The sequence below is a fragment of the Gadus morhua genome, chromosome 13 (genome assembly GCF_902167405.1).
Source record: "Gadus morhua chromosome 13, gadMor3.0, whole genome shotgun sequence".
Taxonomy (NCBI): domain Eukaryota; kingdom Metazoa; phylum Chordata; class Actinopteri; order Gadiformes; family Gadidae; genus Gadus; species Gadus morhua.
Window position 1 is genome coordinate 22,512,416 of NC_044060.1, and position 25,300 is coordinate 22,537,715.

Below are 25,300 nucleotides of genomic sequence, written 5' to 3' on the forward strand. Positions count from 1 at the left end.
CTACGATGGAATAGACCCATACCCGCTTTTAAAGTGGGGAAACCGTGAACTCATTTGCTTTTGGTTTGATGTTTCCGTGGTGTTTGATGAAACTACAGAAACCGTCTCTGATTTGAACAAGGTGTGTTTCAGGTCCAGATGGGCAACCTCAACTTCTCTCTGGGCAAGGTCCAATACGACACCATGAGCCTGGCCACCTTCCCCATGGAGGCGCGGATTGGAGTGGGCGTGGGGGCCTCCATCGTGGCCCTCATCGTCTTCATCATAGTGCTCATCTACAGGTTTGTGTCTCTCAGGTTTCATGGACATGGAGGAACATCTTCCAGATGTTGGTGTGAATGGTTCTAAGATATGTTTACATTCGGAAAATGTTTACAAGGTTGTAAGGAATGTTGTGGAATATGGAATTCCCAATAGCTTTCATAAAATGTATCTTCGGAACATTGAAGATGCGATAAAAAGGATCTTTCAATGATGACATTTTATTTGCACCAAGTAAGAAGGGCACAACAACAAATTGGTTTATTGGAAAACCTCCAAGGCAGGAGGAGTGGCCTCAAATAGTTAAATAAATGTTAAATATATCACTTTATTAATTCTATTTTGTATCCATCATGTTATCCACTTGTGAAAACTCTATAGAAGGTGTGTAAAAGAGCGGGGTTTGCTGATCTAAACAGCGGTTTCTCTCCCCACTGGCGTTTCTAGGAGGAAGAGCAAGCAGGCCCTGAGGGACTACAAGAAGGTCCAGATCCAGCTGGAGAACCTGGAGACCAGCGTCAGGGACCGCTGCAAGAAGGAGTTCACAGGTGAGGACGCCCGAGGCTGCCAGGCCCCTCATCGGCTGAAACGGGGAACACATAACCCCACACGGCCCTGTGCAGGGTCAGTCTGCAGGCCCCTGGTCTAGTCCTCTATATAGTCCTTGTTACCAGACCACTGAGACCATTCACGTGTGATTAAGTGAGACCTAGCTGAAATAATGAGGAAAAGGTGATTTACAGGGAGAAGGCCGTTTAATGGAAGCCTCTCTTCACTGACCAATACAAATATACACCAACCTGCTCATCCTTACAGATTTTCCCGTTCACTTTAGACTTCATCATTTCTGAAGTCCTCTCTCTGGCTGGCTAAATGTTTGACAGATAGTTGAATGTGATACCTTCTAACCAGCCCCCTCTGTCCCCTGCTCCTCCAGACCTCATGACGGAGATGATGGACATGTCCAGCGACCTGGTGGGCTCGGGCATCCCCTTCCTGGACTACAAGAAGTATGCCGAGCGCATCTTCTTCCCCGGCCACCGGGAGTCGCCACTGAGGCGCGACCTGGACGTGCAGGAGTGCCGGAGGCAGACGGTGGAGCAGGGCCTGGTGCAGCTGTCCAACCTCCTCAACAGCAAGCTCTTCCTCACCAAGGTACGCCGCGTTGAGCTGTCACTCTGTCGCCATGCCAACCGTGCCGTGCTTCTTTTTCAGAATGAATGGTATCATCAGGATATGGAACGCTTCACGTTGCGCTCCTCTGCACGGGGGAAAAGACTCTGTCTAAGAATGCGGCCGCGTGCTGTACCAATGATCCTGTTTCTGAGTCCTGAATGACACAGGTTCTTTTTCTCCGCTCTCTCACCAGTTCATCCACACCCTTGAGGGCCAGAGGACCTTCTCTCCCAGGGACCGCGCCTATGTGGCCTCCCTGCTCACCGTGGCTCTGCACGGCAAGCTGGAGTACTTCACGGACATCCTGAAGACCCTGCTCAACGACCTGGTGGAGCAATACGTGGCCAAGAACCCCAAACTCATGCTGCGCAGGTGTGTGTTGTGTGTGTGGGTGGGTGGGTGGGTGGGTGGGTCCTGTGGCCTTTTCAAATGCATCCTAACAGATGGTAAGGCAAGTTTATTTATATAGCACAATTTAGACACAAGGCCGCTCAAAGTGCTTTACATGGTCATGAAATACAGCAAGATTAATAAGCATCTAGTCTAGAACGTATGTTAGAAATGTGAAAAAAAAATATGAATAGAAATATAACATTTGGATAAAATAGAAATTACAGGTTAAATGGGAAACAGAAAAGTCTTCCGACTTGATTTAAAGGAGCTAGGAGGAAACCTTGTTAGCGGGGGGCTGCAGGGCTGTCTTGGTAGTTTCATGTTTACGCAATGATGTATGGCTTTAACAATGTGATCAAGCTTTTACAATTGTCCTAATTAGCAGTTCATTAAATGGAAATGTTTATGCGTTTTCTATTAGAGAACATTGTAATCACGTATTAATCAGTGATTGTGATTGTCAAAAATTTTGAGTTTATTATAATAATGACTATTGCACACCATTAAAAGTTTCAGGCCGTATTGGTAAAGAATCATTTGGCGTCATGGGCCAGCAGCAGGCCTCAGGATATAATACCCTGAAACATTTAGACTGTACTATTTGATTTGCTTTTGCCAAACTTAACCTGCTTGTCTTCTCTCTCTGCCCTCACGTTAGAACGGAGACAGTGGTGGAAAAGTTGCTGACCAACTGGATGTCAATCTGCCTGTATGCCTTCCTGAGGGTGAGTTCTTCAGACTCAGGCCTGATACCTTGCTGAGGATGAGTTCTTCAGACTCAGGCCTGATGCCTTCCTGAGGATGAGTTCTTCAGACTCAGGCCTGATGCCTTCCTGAGGATGAGTTCTTCAGACTCAGGCCTGATGCCTTCCTTAGGGTGAGTTCTTCAGACTCAGGCCTGTATGCCTTCCTGAGGGTGAGTTCTTCAGACTCAGGCCTGATGCCTTCCTGAGGGTGAGTTATTCAGACTCAGGCCTGATGCCTTCCTGAGGGTGAGTTCTTCAGACTCAGGCCTGATGCCTTTCTGAGGATGAGTTCTTAAGACTCAGGCCTGATGCCTTCCTGAGGTGAGTCCTTTAGTAAGACACAGGCCCGATACCCTCCTTAGGGTGAGTTCTGTGGGGTAAAGGAACGATGCGCAGGGTTCACCTCATCAGCATAGAGTTCAGAGTTGGGAACAAGGTGGTCATGTTGGTCAACAGATTTTGAGTTTTTTAATTTAGTTTTTGTGAGAGCCACATCCTTTGTTACCCTTTGTTGGTGACTCTGCTGGGGATTCTCTCTACATGCTGTGTGTGTGTGTGTGTGTGTGTGTGTGTGTGTGTGTGTGTGTGTGTGTGTGTGTGTGTGTGTGTGTGTGTGTGTGTGTGTGTGTGTGTGTGTGTGTGTGTGTGTGTGTGTGTGTGTGTGTGTGTGCAGGATTCGGCGGGTGAGTCTCTCTACATGCTGTTTCGGGCCATCAAGCACCAGGTGGACAAGGGGCCTGTGGACGCTGTGACGGGCAAGGCCAAATACACACTAAACGACAACAGACTGCTGCGGGAAGACGTGGAGTACAAGACTCTGGTGAGACACGTTGATAAATATCATCAGGTCTCACACTGAACGCCTGCTGCCGGCCATCAGGCAGGAATCTGGCATGGGCAGCCACTGCATAACAACCAGCAGCCAAACTCTACCACTTCTTCATTCCTCTTTACCATATTCCGGAACATGTATACTGGTCTCCCCCTTTGGTTGACGTTTTCTTTCTTTTGCATGCACCACGGTGTGTCTGCCGCAGAGGTGCCGTAGCTATCTCTGTAAGAGCCGGAGAGAGGTAGTGGCTCATTTTATACTTTATAGGCTGTGGGTGGATGTGTGGGGCTGCGTCTGAGCAGCGCTTCATTCTGATTTCCGTGTCCCAGTGGGGATTGAGCTCAGTCTACCTCCACTTTGTGTGGAGCCTTTCATGTAGAACACCGCCCGTTAAAGCGCTCATACACAACGACGGTACTAACAAACAATCACAAAGTTGCTATTGCTTGTGACACGCTCCCCCCCCCCCTTCTAGAAGACAATTTTTGTTAGTGTTTGAATTCCAGCTAATCAGCCGGTCAACTGACACGCTAACAACGACGCTGTGGAGCTGCCCAGTAACATAGTACTCAGTTGTTGATTGGATGTCTTCTGGAGATTTACGAACAGTACTGGCTATTCAGTTCTGCCAATGTCACTTCCAAACAAAAGGAGAAAAGAGAAAACCTTTCATTTCTATTTATGGGATAGGATTATTAAAAAGTAGTCATGATGCATGTGGTTATTCTGGGAATTGACAGAAAATAACCCATATCGTGATGCATATCGTTGAGGAGATTCTAAATGACTCATATCGTGATACATATCGTTATGGAGATATGAATTGACCCATACCGCGATACATATCGTTATGGAGATATGAAATGACTCATATTGTGATACATACCGTTATGGAGATATGAAATGACTCATATCGTGATGCATATTGTTATGGAGATATGAAATGACTCATATCGTGATACATACCGTTATGGAGACATGAAATGACTCATATCGTTATGGAGATATGAAATGAATCATATCTTGAGACGTATCGTTATGGGGATATGAAATGACTCATATCGTGATACGTTCGTTATGGAGACATGAAATGACTCATATCGTCATGAAAATATGAATTGAACCATATCGTGATAGGAGATTTTGTCCATATCGCAAAGCCCTAACCAATGGTTACTATGACTACAACCCTCTTGGTCACCCTTTCCCAACCCTGACTGGTTCAGAGGCCAGGGCACTAACCTCGAAACCGGCTGTGACCGGCTGCTTCGTCTCCCCCCAGAATCTCAACGTGTTGACCCAGGGCGGAGGGGTGAACGAGAGCCAGCCGCTGCCCTCCAAGGTGCTGGACATCGACACCATCAGCCAGGTGAAGGAGAAGCTGCTGGAGCAGGTCTACAAGGGCACCACCTACTCCCAGCGGCCCCATGTGGACTCACTGGACCTGGGTGAGGTCCCCTCACTCACTCACTCACTCACTCACTCACTCACTCACTCACTCACTCACTCACTCACTCACTCACTCACTCACTCACTCACTCACACCTCACTCACACCTCACTCACTCACACCTCACTCACACCTCACTCACTCACACCTCACTCACACCTCACTCACTCACACCTCACTCATTCTCACCTCACTCACTCTCACCTCACTCACTCACACCTCACTCACTCACACCTCACTCACTCACACCTCACTCACTCACACCTCACTCATTCACACCTCACTTCACTCACTTCACTCACTCACTCACTCACTCCACTCCACTGGTCCCAGCTCATCAGACTGTTTGGTTTCAGAATGGCGGTCTGGTGTGGCCGGTCACCTCATCCTGTCGGACGAGGACCTCACGTCCGTTGTCCAGGGCAACTGGAAACGCCTGAACACACTCCAACACTACAAGGTCCGTGTGCATCACTGTAATGCACTGCCCATACGTGCACAAGTGTACACACACAATGCACTTTTGTCTCATTTGGTGTGTAGTTGTAATGCTAGTTGTGTTGTTGTTTGCTCATCAGGTCCCGGACGGTGCGACTGTGGTGCTGGTTCCACGCCACAGCAAACACATTCACCACGACAACCATGACTACGTGGCGGGAGAGAGTAGGTCCCCAGGAGAGCCGTGTGATCTCTGTGATAGTCAAGCAACAGGCGCAGCAGTCAATACGTCTTCTATGTGTATAGGTCTATGCTTTAATGTACCAGGGCACGTCGAGTAGACTTACCTTCACTAGCTCAGTCTTCTACCTGGGCCCCGGTACAAGATACAGAAGAGGAACCCATCCATCATGTTTTTATCCCATGATGACACATCATTAATGGCTGAATTGAAAATAACATATGCCAACACAATCATACTGTGTTGAGTAGAGCGACGCTGGGTGTGTGATGCTTGTCCATCTTCCCGCCAGAGACCCCCATGCTGGAGGATGCGGACGAGGGGGGGGTGCGGCTGTGGCACCTGGTGAAGGCGGGCGAGGAGCCGGAGCTGCCAAAGCACCGGCGGGGCAGCCTGAGGGAGAGGGAGCGGGCCAAGGCCATCCCAGAGATATACCTGACCCGCCTGCTCTCCATGAAGGTAGGGCTGGGCGATTAATCGTATTTTGATCGCGATTTCGATTTTAGCGTCAAACTATCACAAAATTAACATAATGATTTATTTTATTTTATTTATTTTTTTTATAGAAAGGGCCGAACAGGTGGACACATCTGTTTATCATTTTGGATTGGAACATTTTCTTTTTGATCATTTTGTGAATTTTTTTAAGGCGACATTTCTAAGTTCTTAGTTACTACGTATTGTTTTGGGGGAGACATGCTGAATAAATGCAACATATTTTTAAACTAAAAAAATAATCGTTTTGAAAAATCCTGATTTCAATATTGACCAAAATAATCGTGATTATGATTTTTCCCATAATCGAGTAGCCCTACATGTAGGTAGGCTTTACTGGGCCATGAAGGTTGGCTTTACTGGGCCATGAAGGTTGGCTTTACTGGGCCATGAAGGTTGGCCTTACTGGGCCATGAAGGTTGGCTTTACTGGGCCATGAAGATTGGCTTTACTGGGCCTCTTTACTGGCTGCTCTCATGGGCTGTTGATTTTCGAAGGGATACAAACACGCAATGTTTTTTTCTTCTAATTCTTACCTTTCCGGAATGCCGTTAATAGAACAATCCGGCCTTCCGGCTTACTGTGAGCAGTCGGGGTAGTCCGGCCACCGTGTCTATTGTCTAAGATTCTCCCAAACGATTGGCTTTAAATATGTCAATCAAACTCTGGTATGCGCGTAAGACCTACACCCACAGACAGCTAAACCAATCACCAATCATCTTTTCCGGATCCACGTGTCAAACCAAAACCAAACCAAGATCATCTGAATCTGCGCTTTGTTCCGCGGTCTCACAGGGAACGCTTCAGAAGTTTGTGGACGACCTGTTCACCGTGATCCTGAGCACCAGCCGGCCTGTCCCGCTCGCCGTCAAGTACTTCTTTGACCTGCTGGACGACCAGGCGGCCCACCACGGCATCACAGACCCAGAGACCATCCACATCTGGAAGACCAACAGGTACACACCACACCTGAGACCATCCACATCTGGTAGACCAACAGGTACACACCACACCTGAGACCATCCACATCTGGAAGACCAACAGGTACACACCACACCTGAGACCATCCACATCTGGTAGACCAACAGGTACACACCACACCTGAGACCATACACATCTGGAAGACCAACAGGTACACAACACACCTGAGACCATCCACATCTGGAAGACCAACAGGTACACACCACACCTGAGACCATCCACATCTGGAAGACCAACAGGTACACACCACACCTGAGACCATCCACATCTGGTAGACCAACAGGTACACACCACACCTGAGACCATCCACTTCTGGAAGACCAACAGGGACCACCTTTACTGACCCGGGACTCTGCGGGCTCTGCATTTCACCAAACATTTCAATACATCACATGTTAACCACTTTCCTTCCTGCCTCCCTCTTTCCCTCCAGCCTACCGCTGCGTTTCTGGATCAACATAGTGAAGAACCCCCAGTTCATCTTTGATGTGCAGGCCTCGGACCACGTGGATGCGGTGCTCTCTGTCATCGCACAGACCTTCATGGACTCCTGCACCGTCGCTGAACACAAGCTGGGACGGGTGAGCTGGAGCTGAACCCCCTGGGGCTTGGGTTCACCCCCTGGGGCTGAATCCTAGTTGTGCTGTAAGCCGTGTGCTTATTCTCACTGTGTTCCCTCTCCTGTGTCTCCTCTTGGGCCTCCGTCCACACCACCAGGATTCACCCATCAACAAGCTGCTGTATGCCAGAGACATTCCCCGTTACAAGCAGATGGTAGAAAGGTTTGTCAGTTTGCGAATACTTATTGTGGGGGGGGGGGGGTATTGCATGAAGCTACATTAGTATTTGTGTCATCCCAGTCCAAAGTACAGCAGTGTTCAACGGCTGCCTGGTTTGTTCCCGCACCGCAGGTACTACGCCGACATCAGGCAGACCATCTCCGCCAGCGACCAGGAGATGAACTCTGCACTGGCCGAACTGTCCAGGGTGAGCAGAACTGTCTTTACATAAGGGTCTCTACTTAAGAAAAACGCATAGAAATGATGAACATGATGAAGTCTATAATGAAATGGGTCTCATGCTCATGTGGTTCCCCACCTCACAGAATTACTCGGGAGAGTTGAATTACCTTGTAGCCCTCCATGAGCTGTACAAGTACATCAACAAGTACTACGACCAGGTGGGCTGCTCGTGTGTGTGTGTTTGTGTGTGTGTGTGTGTCCCCTAAAACACTTCCTTTTACCTGTTGGTGGAGGTTGTGCTCCTCTGACCTGTGTTGACGTCCACCTCAGATCATCACGGCCCTGGAGGAAGACCCCACGGCCCAGAAGATGCAGCTGGGCTACCGGCTGCAGCAGATCGCTGCGGCGGTTGAAAACAAGGTGACAGACCTGTGAGCCGTTGGGCTGAGCTGCAGCCCCTCCAGGATCTGGACCTAGACCTCCATCCACCACCGGCTCAGGAGCATGCATCTGCAGGGGCCGAGAGCCCGAGAGGGAGGAGAGATACACCGACAGACAGACTTTCTTGGATGGGACTGTTGGACCGGCACTAAGGACTCTGATACTCTCATACTAGCCCCGCCCCCATATTCTCTCGTGTGTGTGTGTGTGTGTGTGTGTGTGTGTGTGTGTGTGTGTGTGTGTGTGTGTGTGTGTGTGTGTGTGTGTGTGTGTGTGTGTGTGTGTGTGTGTGTGTCCTCTGTTCAGTGATGGTCATACATTTATTTTGAATTAAGAACTACTCTTTCTTTTATTTGTAACAAACATTTTGTGCTTATTTGTGTAGGATGGAAAAAAATTCCCTCTCCTTTCGCATTGCATTAGTGTATTGGCCTGTGTGTTATTGGTTTCCGATGTCCGCTTGATGTGTGTAGATGCAGTAACACACACCTTCCCCTTTTTAATCAGCCTGTGATGTCATGATGCCTTCATGGGAAACCAATGAAGGCATGACATTTGTCCAGTTGTAACACCGTATATTTTGGAGATGTTATGGTGGGTCGATTTCCACCACGAAAGTAAACTTGGCCATATTATTTAAGTGTTTTGTCCATTACTGTTTATACAAGGTTAAACAAATTCGAGAACAGAATTTTATTATTTAAAAAGGCCAGTTTCTGTAGGTGAACAAGACGAGCTCCTTTACATCTACGAGGAGTTCAATGTGTTATTGCCGCTCTACCTCAACCCATGGGCTAAGGCACCTCAGCAGAAGTGGTTGTATTTTTCTTTTTTTACCTCATCCACATTTACCATTTCTATAGCCATACCAGTCCTCCTAAAATAACACAGGCTGGTATAAACATCGCCAAATGCTGGAAAATCACACAAACAACCGTTGTAAATTTTTCATTCATTTCTTTTTTTAACAATGTGCCCCTTTAACACATGTCTTTGAACCCCTGGTCCTTTGGCTAGCGTGTGTTTGGTTCTCAACCCCTTGTGTGAGGGTCCTGGAGTGGGACTCTGCCCTTGTTACCTTAAAGGTAAACATCACTGGAGAGGATCTTAGAGGGGAAGTCAATGTTTCATTAAGGTGTTTTTATTGTGTAACTGTTTTTATTTGAGTCTTTTAATTTTGTAAAAACATTTTCACATTCCTTTTTTTCACAATTTTAAAGAAGAAAATGTTCTAAATGCTGTACTGCTTACGCTGTGTCCATTTCAAAACATTCTGAAGTTCCTCGCTTTGTTTGAAACATCTCCCTGAAGATTGCCAAACTCTTGCTTTATGTGCTGGAGTGTGTCTTGTATTTTAATTTATTTTTTCTGTGATTACGCGGAGACAACACTGCTGTTACGCAGCATGTTATAGCCCCGTTTAATGGTACTATGTTCATCTCACAAAGCATCTGTTTGAAATCACTTTCTTATTTGAAATTGTGATCAATTGCTGACAACATGAGAGAACATCCACTGCTCCGTGCCAACAGAAGTCTAACACATGTGGAGCTGATGCCTGCCAAACCTCCTGTATGCCTGATTATACCTTCTGTATGCCTGCTCATACCTCCTGTATGTCTGCCTGATGTCAAAAGCTGTGATGCACTCTTGACATTTTAGTGACCAAATAGAGATTGGCTTAATCTCTGTCCATCTAATTCATGTCAAAGACCCCTGATTGGGAAAAAGGTAAAAATTTGTAAAATTATATAAATTTATAATGAGCCTCTAGTGTTGCGTATGCATCTCCAAATGCTCTATAGGTGTCTCAGCCCAAGAATGTCTGAATGTTACCAATAGGTTATCACTACAGTAGGCCTATCTAACAAACATCAACTAATTTTGTAGAAATGTTTTTTGCTGTCATATAGTTCTGAAGCCTAAAACTTTTGAGGCAGGCCATCTGAGGGAAGATTCTAACTGTTGTTAGACTGTATAAATTCAGCTATGTAGAGCAGGCTCTGCAAAGAGCAGTTTAAAGGAGTTTTCTTACCTTATGTTAATATCATTGTACATAATGGTTTAATAATGTTACTGTAGTGATATATCATGTTTAATAAAAGCGAAATTTGTCGAAGGCGATGTAATAAAGTATTCATGAAACAAAATGTTTCAATTGGTGTTTTGTGGAGAATGTGCGTTTTGGTCGGCTTCGGTTAGGGTCGGGAACTTGGGTGTCGATGAGATGTGTTCAGGGCTACATTGACGCACGGAACGGAAACTACTAGGCATCTACAATGATGGTATCCGGTAGGGAAATCACAATTTGATTGCCAAAATGGAGTAAGCACTGTCATCCTCCAGTGGACTGTACTCGTTTAGAGATCTGAACGTGCTGTCGCCATAGGAGCACTTTGAGAAGATCTGTGTTTGGTGTTGGAGGATTCCTGCTAGCACGTTAGCTGCCTAGCTCAGGTAGAACCTACCTCCATTTCTACAGCTACCTAGCATAGCCTCAGCTACCTAGCATAGCCTCCGCTACCTAGCATAGCCTCCGCTACCCAGCATAGCCTCCGCTACCCAGCTTAGCCTCCGCTACCTCCTAGCATAGCCTCCGCTACCTCCTAGCATAGCCTCTGCTACCTCCTAGCATAGCCTCCGCTACCCAGCTTAGCCTCAGCTACTCCCACTACCTCTCCATCAGCTCGGAAACAGGTGCTAAAGGTGAACTACTAAAGATGTACTTTTTTTTAGCCCCAGTGGATCTTTAGTATCGTCCTATATTATACTACTATACTTCTACCCTTGGGAGTAGAGACAGACCGTTACTAATGCAGTAGATGTGCTTGAATGTGTCGTGTTGGATAATGACATTTAACTCAAGGAAGCATAAGTGGTCAGTTCATATTTTAATGTTCCGCTCTAAGGCAGAGGTAAGCCTTATACCTATATAAAAATAACTTTCATTCGATATAAATGCATTACTATATTCAGTGTTAGCTGGTTTCTGGTTTGAGCTGTCATTACCGTTAAGTAATGATGTGTTGTTTTTGTATGCCACAGCCCAGCATGGAGCCCTTGGAGCCATCAGGCCCTGATGCCGGCGCTCAGGAGGTCAATCCAGTCTACCTCCAGCAGCTCCGGGAGCTGGACATCCCCGAGGAGGCCGCCAAGCAGGTGAGGGCACCCCGGTATGGGGATTCAGATCCTAGTCTCCCTAATGCCGGGCCATGGACATAATATAGTGTAATTGGACCATCTACATAAAATGTTCCAAAACGGGAATTATAAATTAATAATAATACATGTTTCAATTCACTTTTGGAGATATAGCATGGAGTAAATTACTTTATTTGAATGTTTTTTTTGGGAAAGATGCATCCTGAATGCCTTACAATCTTAAGAAATGGGCAGGAACCTTCGACAGTAGCATTTTATTACAAAGTATTGGTGTTTACATCTGCAAAGATTTGCCATGCAAAAACGCATGTAAAACTGAAGCAAAGTGTTTATTTACCAGGCCAGGCGATTGTAATCCCAGCGGGCCAGTGGCTTCTTCCCATACCTGTTGTTCTCATTGTGCTGTAGATGGGTTTAACTTGAATCTGTTTTCTTCTTCCTAGGCCCTCCTGCACACCAGAAACGTGTCTGCCGAGGAGGCAGCCATGTACTACTTCAACAAGCTGGAGAACGAGGTGCCCTTACCATAGCCTTAGTCCCCGCAGGTTCACCATGTGACACGGGTAACACTGGGCCGGGTCCGACCGCTGCTGAGCCCTTCTCCTCCCCTCTTGTGTCTGTTTGGTCTCCCAGGAGGAGGGCGATGATGACCTCGCCTTCAAGATGGTGTTCGTAGTGAACATGGACCTCGCCATGGGCGTGGGAAAGGTCAGTCCTGCTGGATGCTGTGCGGGAGCTTACTGTAGTGGAAGGCTCTGTGATTCATGGCCAAACCAACACTGAAGGGCTCACTTTTATTTATTTTCCTTTGGTTTCGATGTTGCTTGTATATCTATTACAGGGTTGGTCAGAGTAGACCCCATACTTGCGGATACCAAATTCAAATGGAACTTTTCTATATCTCTGTATGCATCATGACAACAGGGAGTAGGGGTTACAGTTGTTTCTTTGTGTGGTGTTCCTCAGGTAGCGGCCCAGGTGGGCCATGCAGCCGTTGGTCTGTATCAGGCTCTGCAAGGCAAGAACAGCTGGAGAGAGATGGCATGGAAATGGGACCATAGTGGGTAAGAATGATGTGTTACTGTTAGAAATCTGAAAGATATAGCTATAGATATAGATAGATATTTATTTACTGATTTAATTATATATATATTTTTTTTTTTATTGGATATGTGTCAATGTTTGCTCTTCAGTCTTTTAAAATGGATTTAGGGCATGGCGATTTGGCCCAGCCAAATCATAAAAATGCCAATTAATCGATTAGATAGAAAAAATCTCCAAGCCCTATGTGGATTTTTTTGGGCTCATTGTTGTTTTTCAGAAATGTCCAATTGATTAAGTTTGTCCTCATTGTTTATCCCAGGGCCAAGAAAGTGGTGGTCCAAGGCACCAACATGGCTCACTTGTTGGAGCTGCAAGCCCTGGCCATGAGCCTCAGCCTGCCTACTTACCTGGTGCAGGATGCAGGGCTTACCCAGGTGAGTGACCACTGCAACTTTTAGGCCGCGTCCAAAAACGCATGGAAAATATATTGGCATCTAGCCTCTGAGGGGCCTACTGTTTTCTGTTAAAGTAAAGTTTAACCACTTGCGTCATAAATGGTTCCAGGATTTGTGTTATCTGTTGGTCAGATTTGGAAAAATGACATTGGTCCAGGCTCCTACACTTAACACAATTAACTTGACAGAAGTCATAAAAATGTGTCCTAAATAAAGAAAATACATACTACATAATACATTATTTCCAAGGCCGTTAAACTTTTTATGTTTTGGGCAGGTGGAGTCCGGATCACGCACTGTCCTGGCCATAATGGGCGAGGATGAGATGGTCAATAATGTTACTGGGAGTTTGAAACTGCTCTAAGGAATTGGCTACCCTCTGTGGAACAGCATAGCTATATGCAGTGCTACATCTGCGACCAACAGAGGGCAGCAATCACAAGAAGAAGGGTATGTTTCGCAGACGAAGGCGCTGCGTCAACAAGACATTTCCCAACACCAGACCACCCAAAACGCAACCATTTTTGTGTTAGCTGCTTGCTCGAGCCACAATATGTAAACGTTTAGAAGGCACATAGAAATGAATTGGACCCCCTACAAAAAAGCAATGATAACACCACAGGAAGTTGTTACTTTTCCTGTCACAATGTATCATTGTCACATGGTGGCCCCAGAGCCATCTTTAGATAACATTATATGCTAATGCATATGATCTAGGAAATGCCTCAGATGAGTTCAACCACTGCAGCCTAAAGATGGGTGACGATATAATGTGGAAGTAAGATTGTTTGCTTTGGAACTTTGCATGCTCTGGCACACAATTGTCGATTATCGAAGGGTTACAGAAAAAAAGTCTTATGTGTTAATATAATCCACACCATCTTGTCTAGTGTTGCAGCTGATGAAAGCTCATTCAAGCTTCATGAAATAAATGCTAGAATAAGGGTATGACATATTAACCCCACAAAGAGGGTAATTTTTGATGTTTAAAATGTATATGGTATGCAATGGTTTGCCCAAAGATTTGTGCCCCATAGAAATGGTCACGTTGTTTAAAATGCTGTGTTTCTGTTTACATATCTGTTACCGCCATATATTGTATATGTGATGTGCTGTCCTTGATGTTCTGTACAGTAGCTGGGCCCACATTTAATTTTGTCTGGTATAGTTGATTTACTTTCCTATATTTGCAGGACCACATATAGGCCTACAAAAAAAAAAAAAGCTAGAAAATGGTCGTCCTGCATTGGATGGTTTATTATCGTGGATAATGGTTTACAATTGTTTGTCCGCATTGCTTCAGACTCGAGCAAACAAGATGCAGAATGTGTTGTCACTTGAGTGATTAACAGAGAACATGTATCGCTCCATAATGGCATGGAAAAACGTTTGTCTGTTCTGTCTGGCAACAAAGGGAAACGATATTTAGTGTTGGACGGGGTTAAACCGATTTGACATTAAACATGGCACTCATGCATGCGGTATAAGACGCTTTGAAAACTTAAATGTTCCCCCTCGTATGTAGGCTCCACACTAAAACATTGACTACCCTGTGTAATAGCAACCTATTATTTAAGGTTTTTTTTGCAGAAGACTGACTATTAAATACAGCAATTAAAACATTTAAACTGAGTGATTTGTTTTCCAAATCCAACATTAACCAGTTAATGGTTATGGTTAGTTGATTTCAGGAGATTAAGGAACGGTGTGGAATGATGAGGTAGACCTTATATGACTAGGTACGAGGTAGGACTTATATGACTAGGTATTATAAGACGAAGTAGGCCTTATGGTTTGTCCCTGAATTCTCGGGACGCCAGCCTTCCGAAGTTCGAAAATCTCCCAGCTTTCTTGCAACATTTCTCGGAGGCACGCCCCTTTTTGTCTTCATCCCTCGGAATTCTGAGTAGACCCAGAGCAGCGATGACACTCAACAAAATTTGCTGCGACTGTGAAGATATGTATTTTCTTTGTATTTGTACCACGTTGGTCATTTTAATGTGCAGTACAATGTAAAGTTGTGTTTGTTTTCGGGCTGGTTTGCTAAAGAGGCTAATGTAGCAAACAATAAACAACTACTAGCCAATTTCATGACACAATCACGAAGACGAACGGGAATGCTATAAATGCTCCGAGACCGGAAATTACGTTGCAACTCGGAAGACTGGCGTCCGAGGATCCAGGAAACCACCATTATACGACTAGGTACGAGGTAGGCCTTATATGAATAGGTAGGCCTTATATGAATAGGTAGGCCTTATATGAATAGGTAGACCTTATACGACTAGGTAGGCCTTAAATTACTATGTAGACCTTAAACGACGATGTAGGCCTTTTATTTCTGAAGCTACGCTGCGACCACGCACCCATTGTAATGGTTAGGAGAGACGGCCATGATCGATCGCTTTGAATCATGCGACCTTTCCAGAACCTGCTTGACCATAAACCACTGCTATATCTAAATTCAAGCTGCTCCAGACCTGGGAAGGTGTGTAGAAGAGACCCCATGACATCTCTTGTCTCTGGGGGCTCTAGTAAACCTACGTTTAGGGCCTACAAGCCTGTTCATTTTATTATATTTAAGTGATCACAATCCATACGGATTTTTTTTTATATGAACCCTTATCAGACGTAATCTAGCAAATGTACAATGCGGCTATTTTCTTCGTCCGAACACCGCAACAAATGACGTTGACCACCTCAGCCATTCACAATCCGGCTCCCAGGTCCCGTGACCTGACAAGAATCCAATCACGCTTTAAGCCAATATATGACGTTAACGTGATCAAAAATAATAATATAAAAAAGCTAGTAACATTTGAACACCTCGAAACTACAGCTATTCTTCATAGCCTAATAAAGTTATAGTTGACACTTCTGCTTCCCAACGCGAATTTGTTCATTAATATCCTTGAATACAAAGATTTGGGAAGGATTGAGTAAACGAGGAGGGACCTTCGTGAAAATATGTAACCTACTGGTCATTTCCCCTGCCCCATCCCTTACCAGACCATACAGGAGCGTCCCCTCCTACTCCCTTCATTCTACTGGGCCTGACCCGTGTCCCTGGAACCGGGCCCCAGAGACCCCGTGTAGCTGACGTCTGCCACTACAGAATCTTCCATATGGATAATACAACCTCAAATCAAACAAAAACATTATTCCACTACTGAGATAAAATTAGTTCCAGGGTAATTGCATTTAATAACGACATTCCCAAAATGTGAAACAAATCCATGTACAACTACTTCCGAACGCATCCACAGTTGTACTGTTCTCCTCCTCCAAATGGCTCAATCACACGTACTGCGAAGGACACGAAGCTCCGCTTCATATGGCGCCCGCGCCTCTCTGCGTACTAGACTACCAACACATGCAGTTGTCTAGCGGACCAATGACGTTCCTTACTTTTTATTTGACTTATTACCAACACACCTCTGACCAATGGGATGCGAGGGGTATGATATCCACGCAACGCCCACCCACCAAAGAAGCCCCTGCTTGGTCACCGGGAAACCCCGTGGCTTGGTTGTGTGTCAGTTTGGTTGGACCCGCGGTCGATGCCGGTGAGGAGGGGGATGGGCGCCGACGCAAACGTAAGGACCCGAGAAAGAGTCAGAGCCCAGAACACATAGAGCAGCATATACCCTTAATAATACCGACTGTATATATACCAAACACTAACATAAATGGATCAGGCAACCGGGACCTATAACAGACACTCAATGGATTAACTGTACCTGACCGGGACAGGGGATTTAACTTTATGGCCATGCGTGGAAGACATTGAGAAGTTTGTTTCCTACCCCTGGAGAGGGAGCTACTTTTAAAGGCAAGGGATATAGGAGACACCGAGGTCGAGCCACGGGCCTGCTGGGCTGGAGCATTGATGTTGGAATACCCGAAGGCTCCTCTGGCTGTTGATTCGATTAACGTGTTTGCACTGGTGGGAATGTCTCTTTAGGTGAGTGCTTTACTCTGTGTTACTATATGTTTATACCACTTATATGTCACCTTTAACATATATACAAGATACCATCCCTGTTGTAAAGTAAACCAGCTAAACACTAGCTAGCTAGGTGACTTCATGTACGTTCTTTAGCCAGTACCCTGGGCTCGTCCTTCCTATGTTGGTTAATAATGTTCCTGTAGGACACCAGGCTGCAGTGGCTCTCTGAATTGATCTTCAATTGGTTTCTGATCAGCTCCTCGTGTGATGTTTCCTAGTCCTTGTTGCTCCAGCCATGAACTAGCTCAATACTCCTAATTGTTTCCATGTCGGCTCCTATTCCTCCTAAGCTTATAACGCTATTATGCAACTGTTTTTTGGAGTTTCATTGAAGAAGTTAATCAATTGAAGGTAATATTCCCACATTATTTCTCTGGATATACACACAAGGAATGACCCTGTCTAACGTCATTCTGTCTCCTCTATTTTAAGTGTTTGTCTCGGTGCTGTTCATGTAACTCAACGTTACAGCTGGGTTGTTTTTTTTTTTGGGGGGGGGGGCGGGGGTTGATCAACTATAGCATGCCCAACGTATACGTTTGGACTATTTAATATGAGTGCATGATATGAGGCTCATATCATATGATGGTTATCTTTTGACAATAAATGGAGTCGACATGAACTTCTGTGATTAGCTAGTAGCATAAGGCCAGGTAACGATCAGAGGGTTTGGACTGGATGTTGTTCACTATTGGGTTAGTAAAGAGCAGCCTTACCCCCCCCCCCCCCCCCCCCCCAGCCCCACAACATGTTAGCAGACGTGGGGTAGTAAAGAGCAGGCTTATTCGGCTCAATCCATACAACATGCTAGCAGACTTATGTTAGAACAGCCCAGCCCTATTCAGCTCAATCAACACAACATGATAGCAGACATGGGTCTAACTTTTTGGATGTTTCCATGTAATTGTAACACGATGAAGGCGGTTTCACAACACGTCATTGTACGACTTGGTTAGTGGACTGATGCGTTTATTTATAACTTGCATTCAAAATAGAAAATACAATTGTTCTACATAGAATATTTGCACCGTGTAAGTGAGGCTACTGTTTACAACCAGATCCATCTGGCAGTGGCGACACACTGGACTTCTCCTGGCGAGGAGAGCGAATGAAACGCTGTGTTTTAGTGTGGGATCAATAAGAGCAGATCTGAGTAGTGACTTGCTGTTCTCCACCTCCCAACCCCCACCTCTGGCGCTCAACATCAGTGTTTGGTTCTTCCTTTTTTAGCCTCCATCTTTTATTTGAACGTGTGAATAACTGACATTGTTTCTCGAGAATATCCCGATGCAAACACGTTAGGAGCACAGCAATACACCACTTTACTGTATTTTGTTATTTATGCATGTAGCAAAACGCAGAAGAGGTATTTCCTGTTTCGTGTAAGACGTTTAAATTCATTGCTTCATCTTTAAAACGTGTTCGTGTTTTGGAATCTTCTCTCGTCCGCATGTTAGTGGTGGAATTCACCCACACCTTAACCGCACTAATGGCCGCCTGCGCTGTGTTCGCATTGCTGAGCTCAGACCCAGCGTCCTCCGCCCGGGACGAGGAGGGAGACGTGTTGTTCTCTGCCTGGCTGACTGTGCGACGACCTCCACACGACGGACGCTTTCTGTCCGACTTATGTCTGACGTGTCAAGTGTTATTTTCCAGCGAGCTCGAATCCCACACATTCAGGAAGCTGGTCACATTTCGTCGACCGTTTTCTTAGTTGGAAAATGTAATACGTTTATTGTAGACACAAGTTTGATACGTGTTCATTGTCGCTTATGGGTGTACATGAATCGTCTAAACATGCTCAACAGTATTATCAGCGCGTTTTCGTTTCTTCTGCGTTTCTGTAGTTTCGACCTGCTGTGAGAAAGAGGTCCGTCGGTACGAAAGGTGGATCCCGTGGATTCTGCATGTAGCCATATGCGATTAAGCCAGTATGTTTTTCATTGGTTAGAACCCACATTCTTCGAATATGTTTTACATCTTTTAATAGCCTCTGTTCACTGCAGCCTGCCAACTTGACCAACAGAACCCCCCCCCCCCCCCCAGTTCCCCAACCCCCCCCCAGTTCCCCAACCCCCCTGCCTGACCCCTCTTGTTATCTAGAACAAACGCTGGGCTCTTTACCCGAGACAAAGACAAGTACACAGTCCTCTCTAAGAAATGCTAGGAGAATTTGGGACATGGGCAGGGCACACAATGCTGAGCTTTCTTACTCAGCCCAACTTGCTATACCCTGGGAAAATATCGTCAATGCAGTGTGAGGCTAGTTGGGGTTTGCTTTTGTTGTTACTTCCTCCACTCAGAAAATAAAGGCAGAAAACAGCAGCCAAACAAACCTGTTTTTTTTACCTAGGTTAAGGGGTGAGGGAATATCAAAAGCAGCAGCCAAACAAACCTGTTTTTTTACCTAGGTTAAAGGGTTAGTGAACATCCAGGGGTTGATCTTAAGTCTAAATGGCTAGGGGTTCCTCCTGTCCCTTATATCCGGGCCTCTCAAAAAATCAAAGGAATTTGCAGACGGGCCATGTTTGTCTGGCCTGGTTCTGTTGCTAAGGAAAGATTCTTAGTCCCTCTGACTCTCTTGATCTCTCACCCACATACGATCACTAGTTAGGAAATACCCATTGCATTGATCCAGTTTTGGTTCATTTTGTTTAGCCAAATCATTAGAGACCTGATACCAATTACTCACTGTTGCAACACAGGCCTTAAATGTGTGTATGTGCGTGAGCACCTCCTGGAGAGGAAATGAAGCAGGATGCTGGCCCGTTTCCAGAGGAGGAAGACAGGATCTTAGCTGGCCACAGACAGTTTTGAGGGTGGAGTGAGACCGTTTTTGAGAGGGATTGCTGTTAGCAATGGGAAGAGGAGAAAGCTGCCCTGTTTCGCTCTTTCCCATTTGCATGCTGATGCCATGCTGTATCATTACCCAGAAAAAGCAGGTGTACCTATTGACATGTTAATTGGGACGGTTTTGGTGTGCGTGTGTGCTGTGATTATGCAAGTCTTAAAGACAACGTCGCAAATCCACAATTGTGAGGCTAAGGACAAAATGACAAATGACAAAATAATAATAATAATGAATCATATTTTTGATTCATTGGGTATTATTTAACTTCCCTTAATATTGTTATTGGTTGACCTCGTTCATGATATATTTAAGCCCTTTAGATTTGTCTGAAAGGTTGCTCATAGTGTCTTTGAGTATTGGTAATGACCAGGAGTGTGTCTGTGGTGGAGGGGAGGGTTCTAGAATTTTGTATTTCTATTTGCATATTTGAAAAAAACATCTTGATCCCAGCTTCTACCTCCTGCATTTGTGTCGTGCTTGTCTTCTTGCACAATGAGGTTAAAAAACAAGCTAGTGTGTGACGCCCGTCCCTCTGCCCGATTCCTATTGGCCTGGTCATGCTGGAGCGGGTCCAATGGGGCGCGTCCGTTCCTCGGCACTGCCTCAGCGTTCAGGGAGCCGTGTTGCAGGGTGCTCTGCGGGCTTATTCTTTATGTGCCGAACAGCAAGGCTTCTTGGGAGAATAGTGTAGAAGGAGGAGGCTGGGAAAAAAAAAAGGCTGGGGCAGAGAGGGACAGGCGGGCTACGTAATAAGCTCCTCTCTGCCTTAGTCTTTTTCTCATACTTCCATGTTCTCTCCTTGGTCTCATGGTGTAGTGGGAGCTACGCTCTACCTTCTGCTTAGAAAAAGAATTATCCAAATAAAATGGCTCTTTCTTTACCTTGTTCTAAACATATGGAAGCCATTTTAGGTTTAGCCTCTCGCTCTCCGTTCACCTCATACATAAACAAGCACATTGCCAGAATGCACCAAGGGTCAGGTAGAACCAAGTCAGAAATGCTATTGGCATAATACTCAGCGTGTTTGCTCAAAGGGTGTTGTCAGTTGGAGGAAAAGAGTGAGTAGTTGAGGGAGAGAAAAGGAAGGGGAGCAAATGAGGAATAGTGGTGAAAAGAACCACTCAGCCATTTTGTCCTGCTCAACACCTATCCCTTTCACATCTCCATGTTAAGTTTTTGGGTTGTTTTTTTTTAACATGAAACTAAAATGTTGTCCAAGATAACTTTTAGCCATATTGTGACAAAGGCAGTGTACATTATTTATTAGATATTAAAAAAAAAGGCAGTATTCAGAAAATCCCCATCCTGAACTTATTTGCATTGTATTATAGGTCATGGTGAGGTCTCTTGAAATGAAAATGAGAGATTCTAATGTCTAAAATGTATTAAATATTTGTAGGTAATATTTCTTACACCTCAAATGATGCATTCTTTAATTACCTTTTAGCTAGTAAATCTATATGGCTAACATATCAAAACAATTTCTTGGCCTGTAGACTTTTTCACATACAGGAGCGAATTCAAGAAGTAAACTTAGGACCCTGCTGCAGTAAGTTAATGATATAAAAATTCAAAATGGTCACCGTGTGTGTGCAGTTTAAAGGATTGGGTGTGACTGATCAAACACTAGCACTAGAAAACGGCATACATCTCTAGCTTGAATTTGGAGGCAGGGCTGGGCCTTATGTCTCTAGCTGTGTTTCGAAATCGTTCCCTGTTCACTCAATCACTATTCCCTATGTAGTATTCATGATATAGTGCACTATATAGGAAAAGAACAAACCAGAATTCGGACACTACGCTGAACATTTCTAAACGTAATTTCCGTCAGTAATCGCGCCAGCAATTTGTGTGACGTAAACAGATGCGCCCACATCATGTAAACAAACCGGGCACTCACGAGGAAAGCTGAAGGTTGTATTGATGTTGAATGTTGCATTTCCTTGATCACGGTTTTTTTTCTATTCATTTTGAATGCTTAATGTTATATCCCGAATAAATTGTTGACATTTCTAAACGAAAGCCGGAGACTCCATCATTAAATGTATTCATTTTTGCGGTTATTCAGCTTCTTTTTCTCCTCTGGAAAAACACGACCGCATGGCATTGTGGTATACGGGAGTAACATGTAGGGAGCATCGAATGTACACTCAAATTTTGGGTGTTTTAAGTGCACTATATAGTGCATGAAATTAATCACTGAGAATTTGAACACAACTACAAAATGGCGAGCACCCTATAGTGCACTATATCCGTGATACGGAACGATTTCGAACACAGCTTCTGTCTTACGCTTGTACTCGTCAGGCAAAAGGAGGAAATGGAAGTGTTATGTAAAGGTGTTTTGTCATGCAGCGACGGATCACGGGGTGAGAGGCAGAGGTCTGTTGGGCCAAAGTGTGAGCTTACATGTAAGCCTGGCATTTCTCAAATAATATATTGCTTATCTTGAAAAAACTAGCTTCTACCTATTTAGCTGTAATAATCTCCAACCCTAGATCAGAAAATGTTTTACAAATGTACACACAAGTAATTCAAGTGTTGTTTTTCTCTTACCCACATTTCCCGTACGGGCAGTCATGCTTTCTTTTCTAGGATATGAACATAGCTAATGGTACGTATTAAGGCAGAGGACATGGTTAAGTTTAGCTTTAAGATTAGAGGCTAATTCTCATTGCTAGACATCCCCTGGCGGGAACAGTCTGGGGAAAGCCATAGATGTATAAATAGACACTGAGACAAAGATGGTTGCTTGCACATTTCTATGGCTTTGCTCTGTGATGCAACACAACGAGCGAGAGAGAGAGGGAGGAATTAAGATGGTTACGATTATGTATGCAGTTCTATGTTTTGTATGAGGATCCCTATAATTCCTGGTCATATTCAGTCAACTATAGTAGCGGCTTAAGACATTTCTTGGTAAGAACTGAGCCACTGCATTAATTGCATAATTTTCTTAGTGTCTATTGATTGTCTGATTGTCATTTTCCATTACACTTCCAAAAGGGTAATGAGTCATTAGATTGCAAAAGGATCAGCAAAATTTAAAAGGGAAATTGATGCCATTTTATTCCCAAAAGCAACATTACAGTACTAATTTATCATCAGCGTTTGGCTGGATAGAGAAAACCGGTTTGAAGCCTAACAGTGGCTGTATTGTCTTGAATTGTTATTGAAGCAAATGTTGTGCCTATTGCTTATTTCAGTGTTGTCCAGAGACACAGCAAGCCAGATAGGGCTGGTCAGGTTTCGTCCCCACCCACATGCTCATCCACTTCTAGGTTACTGGTCGCCTCACACACACACTGGCTGGTTTGTTTGCTGTGGAACAAATGATTGATTTTTGTGTCCTGCTGGCCCTTCTGTCGACCTCTCTTTCTCTCTCTGGCTCTCTTTCCCCCCCCTTGCCCCCAACCCTCCCGGAACCCAGCCCTTTGTCCCCAATTGTGTGGCTTTCATCCCGGGCCTGGTCCTGGTCCATTCAAGCAGCTGGACATTGTTGTGTTAATGCAAGGCTGCGGCTCTCCCAGTCGTCAGAAGGGCGCTCGCCGTGTCTGCTGCTGGACACGGAGAGCGCTGCTCTGCATCCATGCAAACCACTTCCGGCTAGACCTGCTGCATCAAACTGTGTTCAGGTCTCCTTTCTGCTTCTTCTATGTAATTTAAAATGGCCTGCAACTCAGTCTGGTCTGGTTTGGATTCGAGCTGTGTATTTCCTTGTCGGCCTCGCTAGAGAAACATCTGCTGCAGACGGTGGAATTCTGTTTTCAGGTGGGTTGGACTAGAGGGAGAGAGATGCAGTAGTCAGGCTGGATAGACCAGACAGCTGTAAGTCATGTGATTAATTTGAGCAGGCAGCCCATGCCAGTAAGACAATTTCTGCTATGTTACTATTGGAGTGGGTCATGCAACCACATTCTAGTGTATTGTAACTACACCGACATCCATTAAATAAGCCCACACTAGGCTTCTGCAATGTCCACTGTGGAACTGTTTGTTTGAGTGGGCCATGCAACCACATTATAGTGTAGGGCTGTGGATAGGGACAAAACCTATGGGACTCATCTAGGGATGCACCGAAATGAAAATTCTCGGCCGAAACCGAAACCGAATATACTGAAACAGTTGGCCAAAACCTAATACAGAATGTGGCTTTTGCTGTTTTTCATTTATTATGCTTTAATTTTTCACCATTGCAGTGATGTTGCTAGGTACGCGTCCTGCGTCCCTGACGCATTAAAATCTGAAAGGACGCACTAAACTCACTATCCATGCGTCCCAGGGACGCATCTCATTTTCCCCATGAAAAACGATACATTGTGAACATTAAACAACTCGTGTTTAATCACAGTAACTGGCCAAAGAAACCTTCTTGTGAGCAGATCGGACAAGCGCTGTTTCAACCCTCTGCGCATCTACTCGGCGCAGACGTGATCCCCTGTACAAAGTATCGCGACATGCTAATTTAGCCGCTACCAAAACAACTAGCTCGTCACCGCTGATTTAATTTCAACAATTAAAAATACGAACTTCATAGTAAATAAACCCACGTTTCCACTGCTCGATGCTGTGCTCATTCGTGTCGAATGAGCAAATCAAACAGGATTTTTTTGCAATCCTTCTGATTGAATATATGTACATTTATGACAAAATCGTGAGGACTAGGCTTGTGACACACACACACACACACACACACACACACACACACACACACACACACACACACACACACACACACACACAAATATGTGGCGCTCGCGCGGTAATAGCTCATTGGCGCCACCTAGTGATCATTATGTGCAAATGCACAGCCTCATTAAAATGACTTAGGGGTCATTTGACCCCTCTTGCGGCGCTAGGAGTAAGTAAAAATGGCCCGGCGTTTCTAGTGTTAAACATGAACGGTTGAGTACTCCAGCTCTAACCATATCATACCACCATCAAGGAGTTTAACACTATTAATTTAATTTAAGAAATAGAATAATAACTAGAACTGCAAGCAGTTATGCAGGGGTCCAAGAAGTGTGCATTTCGCCGGCACAACGCGACAAGAAATGTGCGTTTCGCCGGCACAACGCGAAGCATGTGTTCAAAACGCTACCCTGAACCTGTGGATACAAAGGATTTGACTGTGGTAGGCGTAGCGAGAAGTCAGTGTAGCGTTTTCGCAGCGAAATTTTGTAGAAGATATACAATTTCCTCGTTTATTGCGCCCCCTAATGGCGAATTTTTCCGAATTTTTTATCGAACGACATTAAGGTTAACACCAACATGTGTGTAAAATTTGGACTCGATCCGATGTATAATTTTGGATTTCTTTGGATTTTTGATATTCCACGTCTAATTTAGCTAATAAACCAATAG

At 44.9% G+C, this 25,300-nt stretch overlaps 3 protein-coding genes across 13 annotated transcripts in view; all 3 read left to right on the forward strand.

Annotated features, from left to right (window-relative positions):
• The window catches only part of plxnb1b (plexin b1b), a 68,191-nt gene extending 57,626 nt beyond the window's left edge, over nucleotides 1-10,565 (forward strand). For all 4 annotated transcript variants that reach the window (XM_030375205.1, XM_030375209.1, XM_030375208.1 and 1 more), the window contains 16 exons: nucleotides 133-281; nucleotides 709-809; nucleotides 1,199-1,416; nucleotides 1,631-1,809; nucleotides 2,489-2,555; nucleotides 3,250-3,396; nucleotides 4,691-4,856; nucleotides 5,214-5,317; nucleotides 5,436-5,520; nucleotides 5,829-5,995; nucleotides 6,827-6,987; nucleotides 7,446-7,593; nucleotides 7,730-7,794; nucleotides 7,924-7,999; nucleotides 8,118-8,192; nucleotides 8,305-10,565. In XM_030375205.1, coding sequence (XP_030231065.1) covers nucleotides 133-281; nucleotides 709-809; nucleotides 1,199-1,416; nucleotides 1,631-1,809; nucleotides 2,489-2,555; nucleotides 3,250-3,396; nucleotides 4,691-4,856; nucleotides 5,214-5,317; nucleotides 5,436-5,520; nucleotides 5,829-5,995; nucleotides 6,827-6,987; nucleotides 7,446-7,593; nucleotides 7,730-7,794; nucleotides 7,924-7,999; nucleotides 8,118-8,192; nucleotides 8,305-8,409 — 2,013 coding nt within the window. In that variant the 3' untranslated portion in view covers nucleotides 8,410-10,565. The remainder of the gene's footprint in view (nucleotides 1-132; nucleotides 282-708; nucleotides 810-1,198; nucleotides 1,417-1,630; nucleotides 1,810-2,488; nucleotides 2,556-3,249; nucleotides 3,397-4,690; nucleotides 4,857-5,213; nucleotides 5,318-5,435; nucleotides 5,521-5,828; nucleotides 5,996-6,826; nucleotides 6,988-7,445; nucleotides 7,594-7,729; nucleotides 7,795-7,923; nucleotides 8,000-8,117; nucleotides 8,193-8,304) is intronic.
• Nucleotides 10,566-10,634: 69 nt separating this feature from the next.
• si:dkey-19e4.5 (UBA_like_SF and PTH2 domain-containing protein) lies at nucleotides 10,635-14,708 on the forward strand. Of its 2 annotated transcripts, none has more exons than XM_030375218.1 (7): nucleotides 10,635-10,872; nucleotides 11,461-11,574; nucleotides 12,021-12,092; nucleotides 12,211-12,285; nucleotides 12,544-12,641; nucleotides 12,941-13,055; nucleotides 13,354-14,708. In XM_030375218.1, the coding sequence occupies exons 2-7, from the start codon at nucleotides 11,467-11,469 to the stop codon at nucleotides 13,438-13,440; spliced, it is 555 nt and encodes a 184-aa protein (XP_030231078.1). In that variant the 5' UTR covers nucleotides 10,635-10,872; nucleotides 11,461-11,466; the 3' UTR covers nucleotides 13,441-14,708. The 2 variants fall into 2 exon arrangements, with proteins under 2 accessions (XP_030231078.1, XP_030231079.1); XM_030375219.1 differs by having other exon boundaries at nucleotides 10,661-11,121.
• A 1,850-nt stretch (nucleotides 14,709-16,558) lies between these two features.
• The window catches only part of setd5 (SET domain containing 5), a 73,431-nt gene continuing 64,689 nt past the window's right edge, over nucleotides 16,559-25,300 (forward strand). For 2 of the 7 annotated variants that reach the window (XM_030375215.1, XM_030375216.1), the window contains exon 1: nucleotides 16,574-17,040. The gene's annotated coding sequence lies outside the window, so the exon portion shown is untranslated. Of the gene's footprint in view, nucleotides 17,041-25,300 lie in introns of all 7 variants that reach the window. The other 5 variants (XM_030375211.1, XM_030375212.1, XM_030375210.1 and 2 more) reach the window with 5 other exon arrangements.

Coding starts and splice junctions, on each gene's coding strand:
- si:dkey-19e4.5 (XM_030375218.1), top strand. CDS start 11,467: ATGGAGCCCTTGGAGCCATCAGGCCCTGATGCCGGCGCTCAGGAGGTC. Junction 12,093..12,210: donor TCAACAAGCTGGAGAACGAG/GTGCCCTTACCA, acceptor TTGGTCTCCCAG/GAGGAGGGCGATGATGACCT. Junction 12,286..12,543: donor TCGCCATGGGCGTGGGAAAG/GTCAGTCCTGCT, acceptor GGTGTTCCTCAG/GTAGCGGCCCAGGTGGGCCA.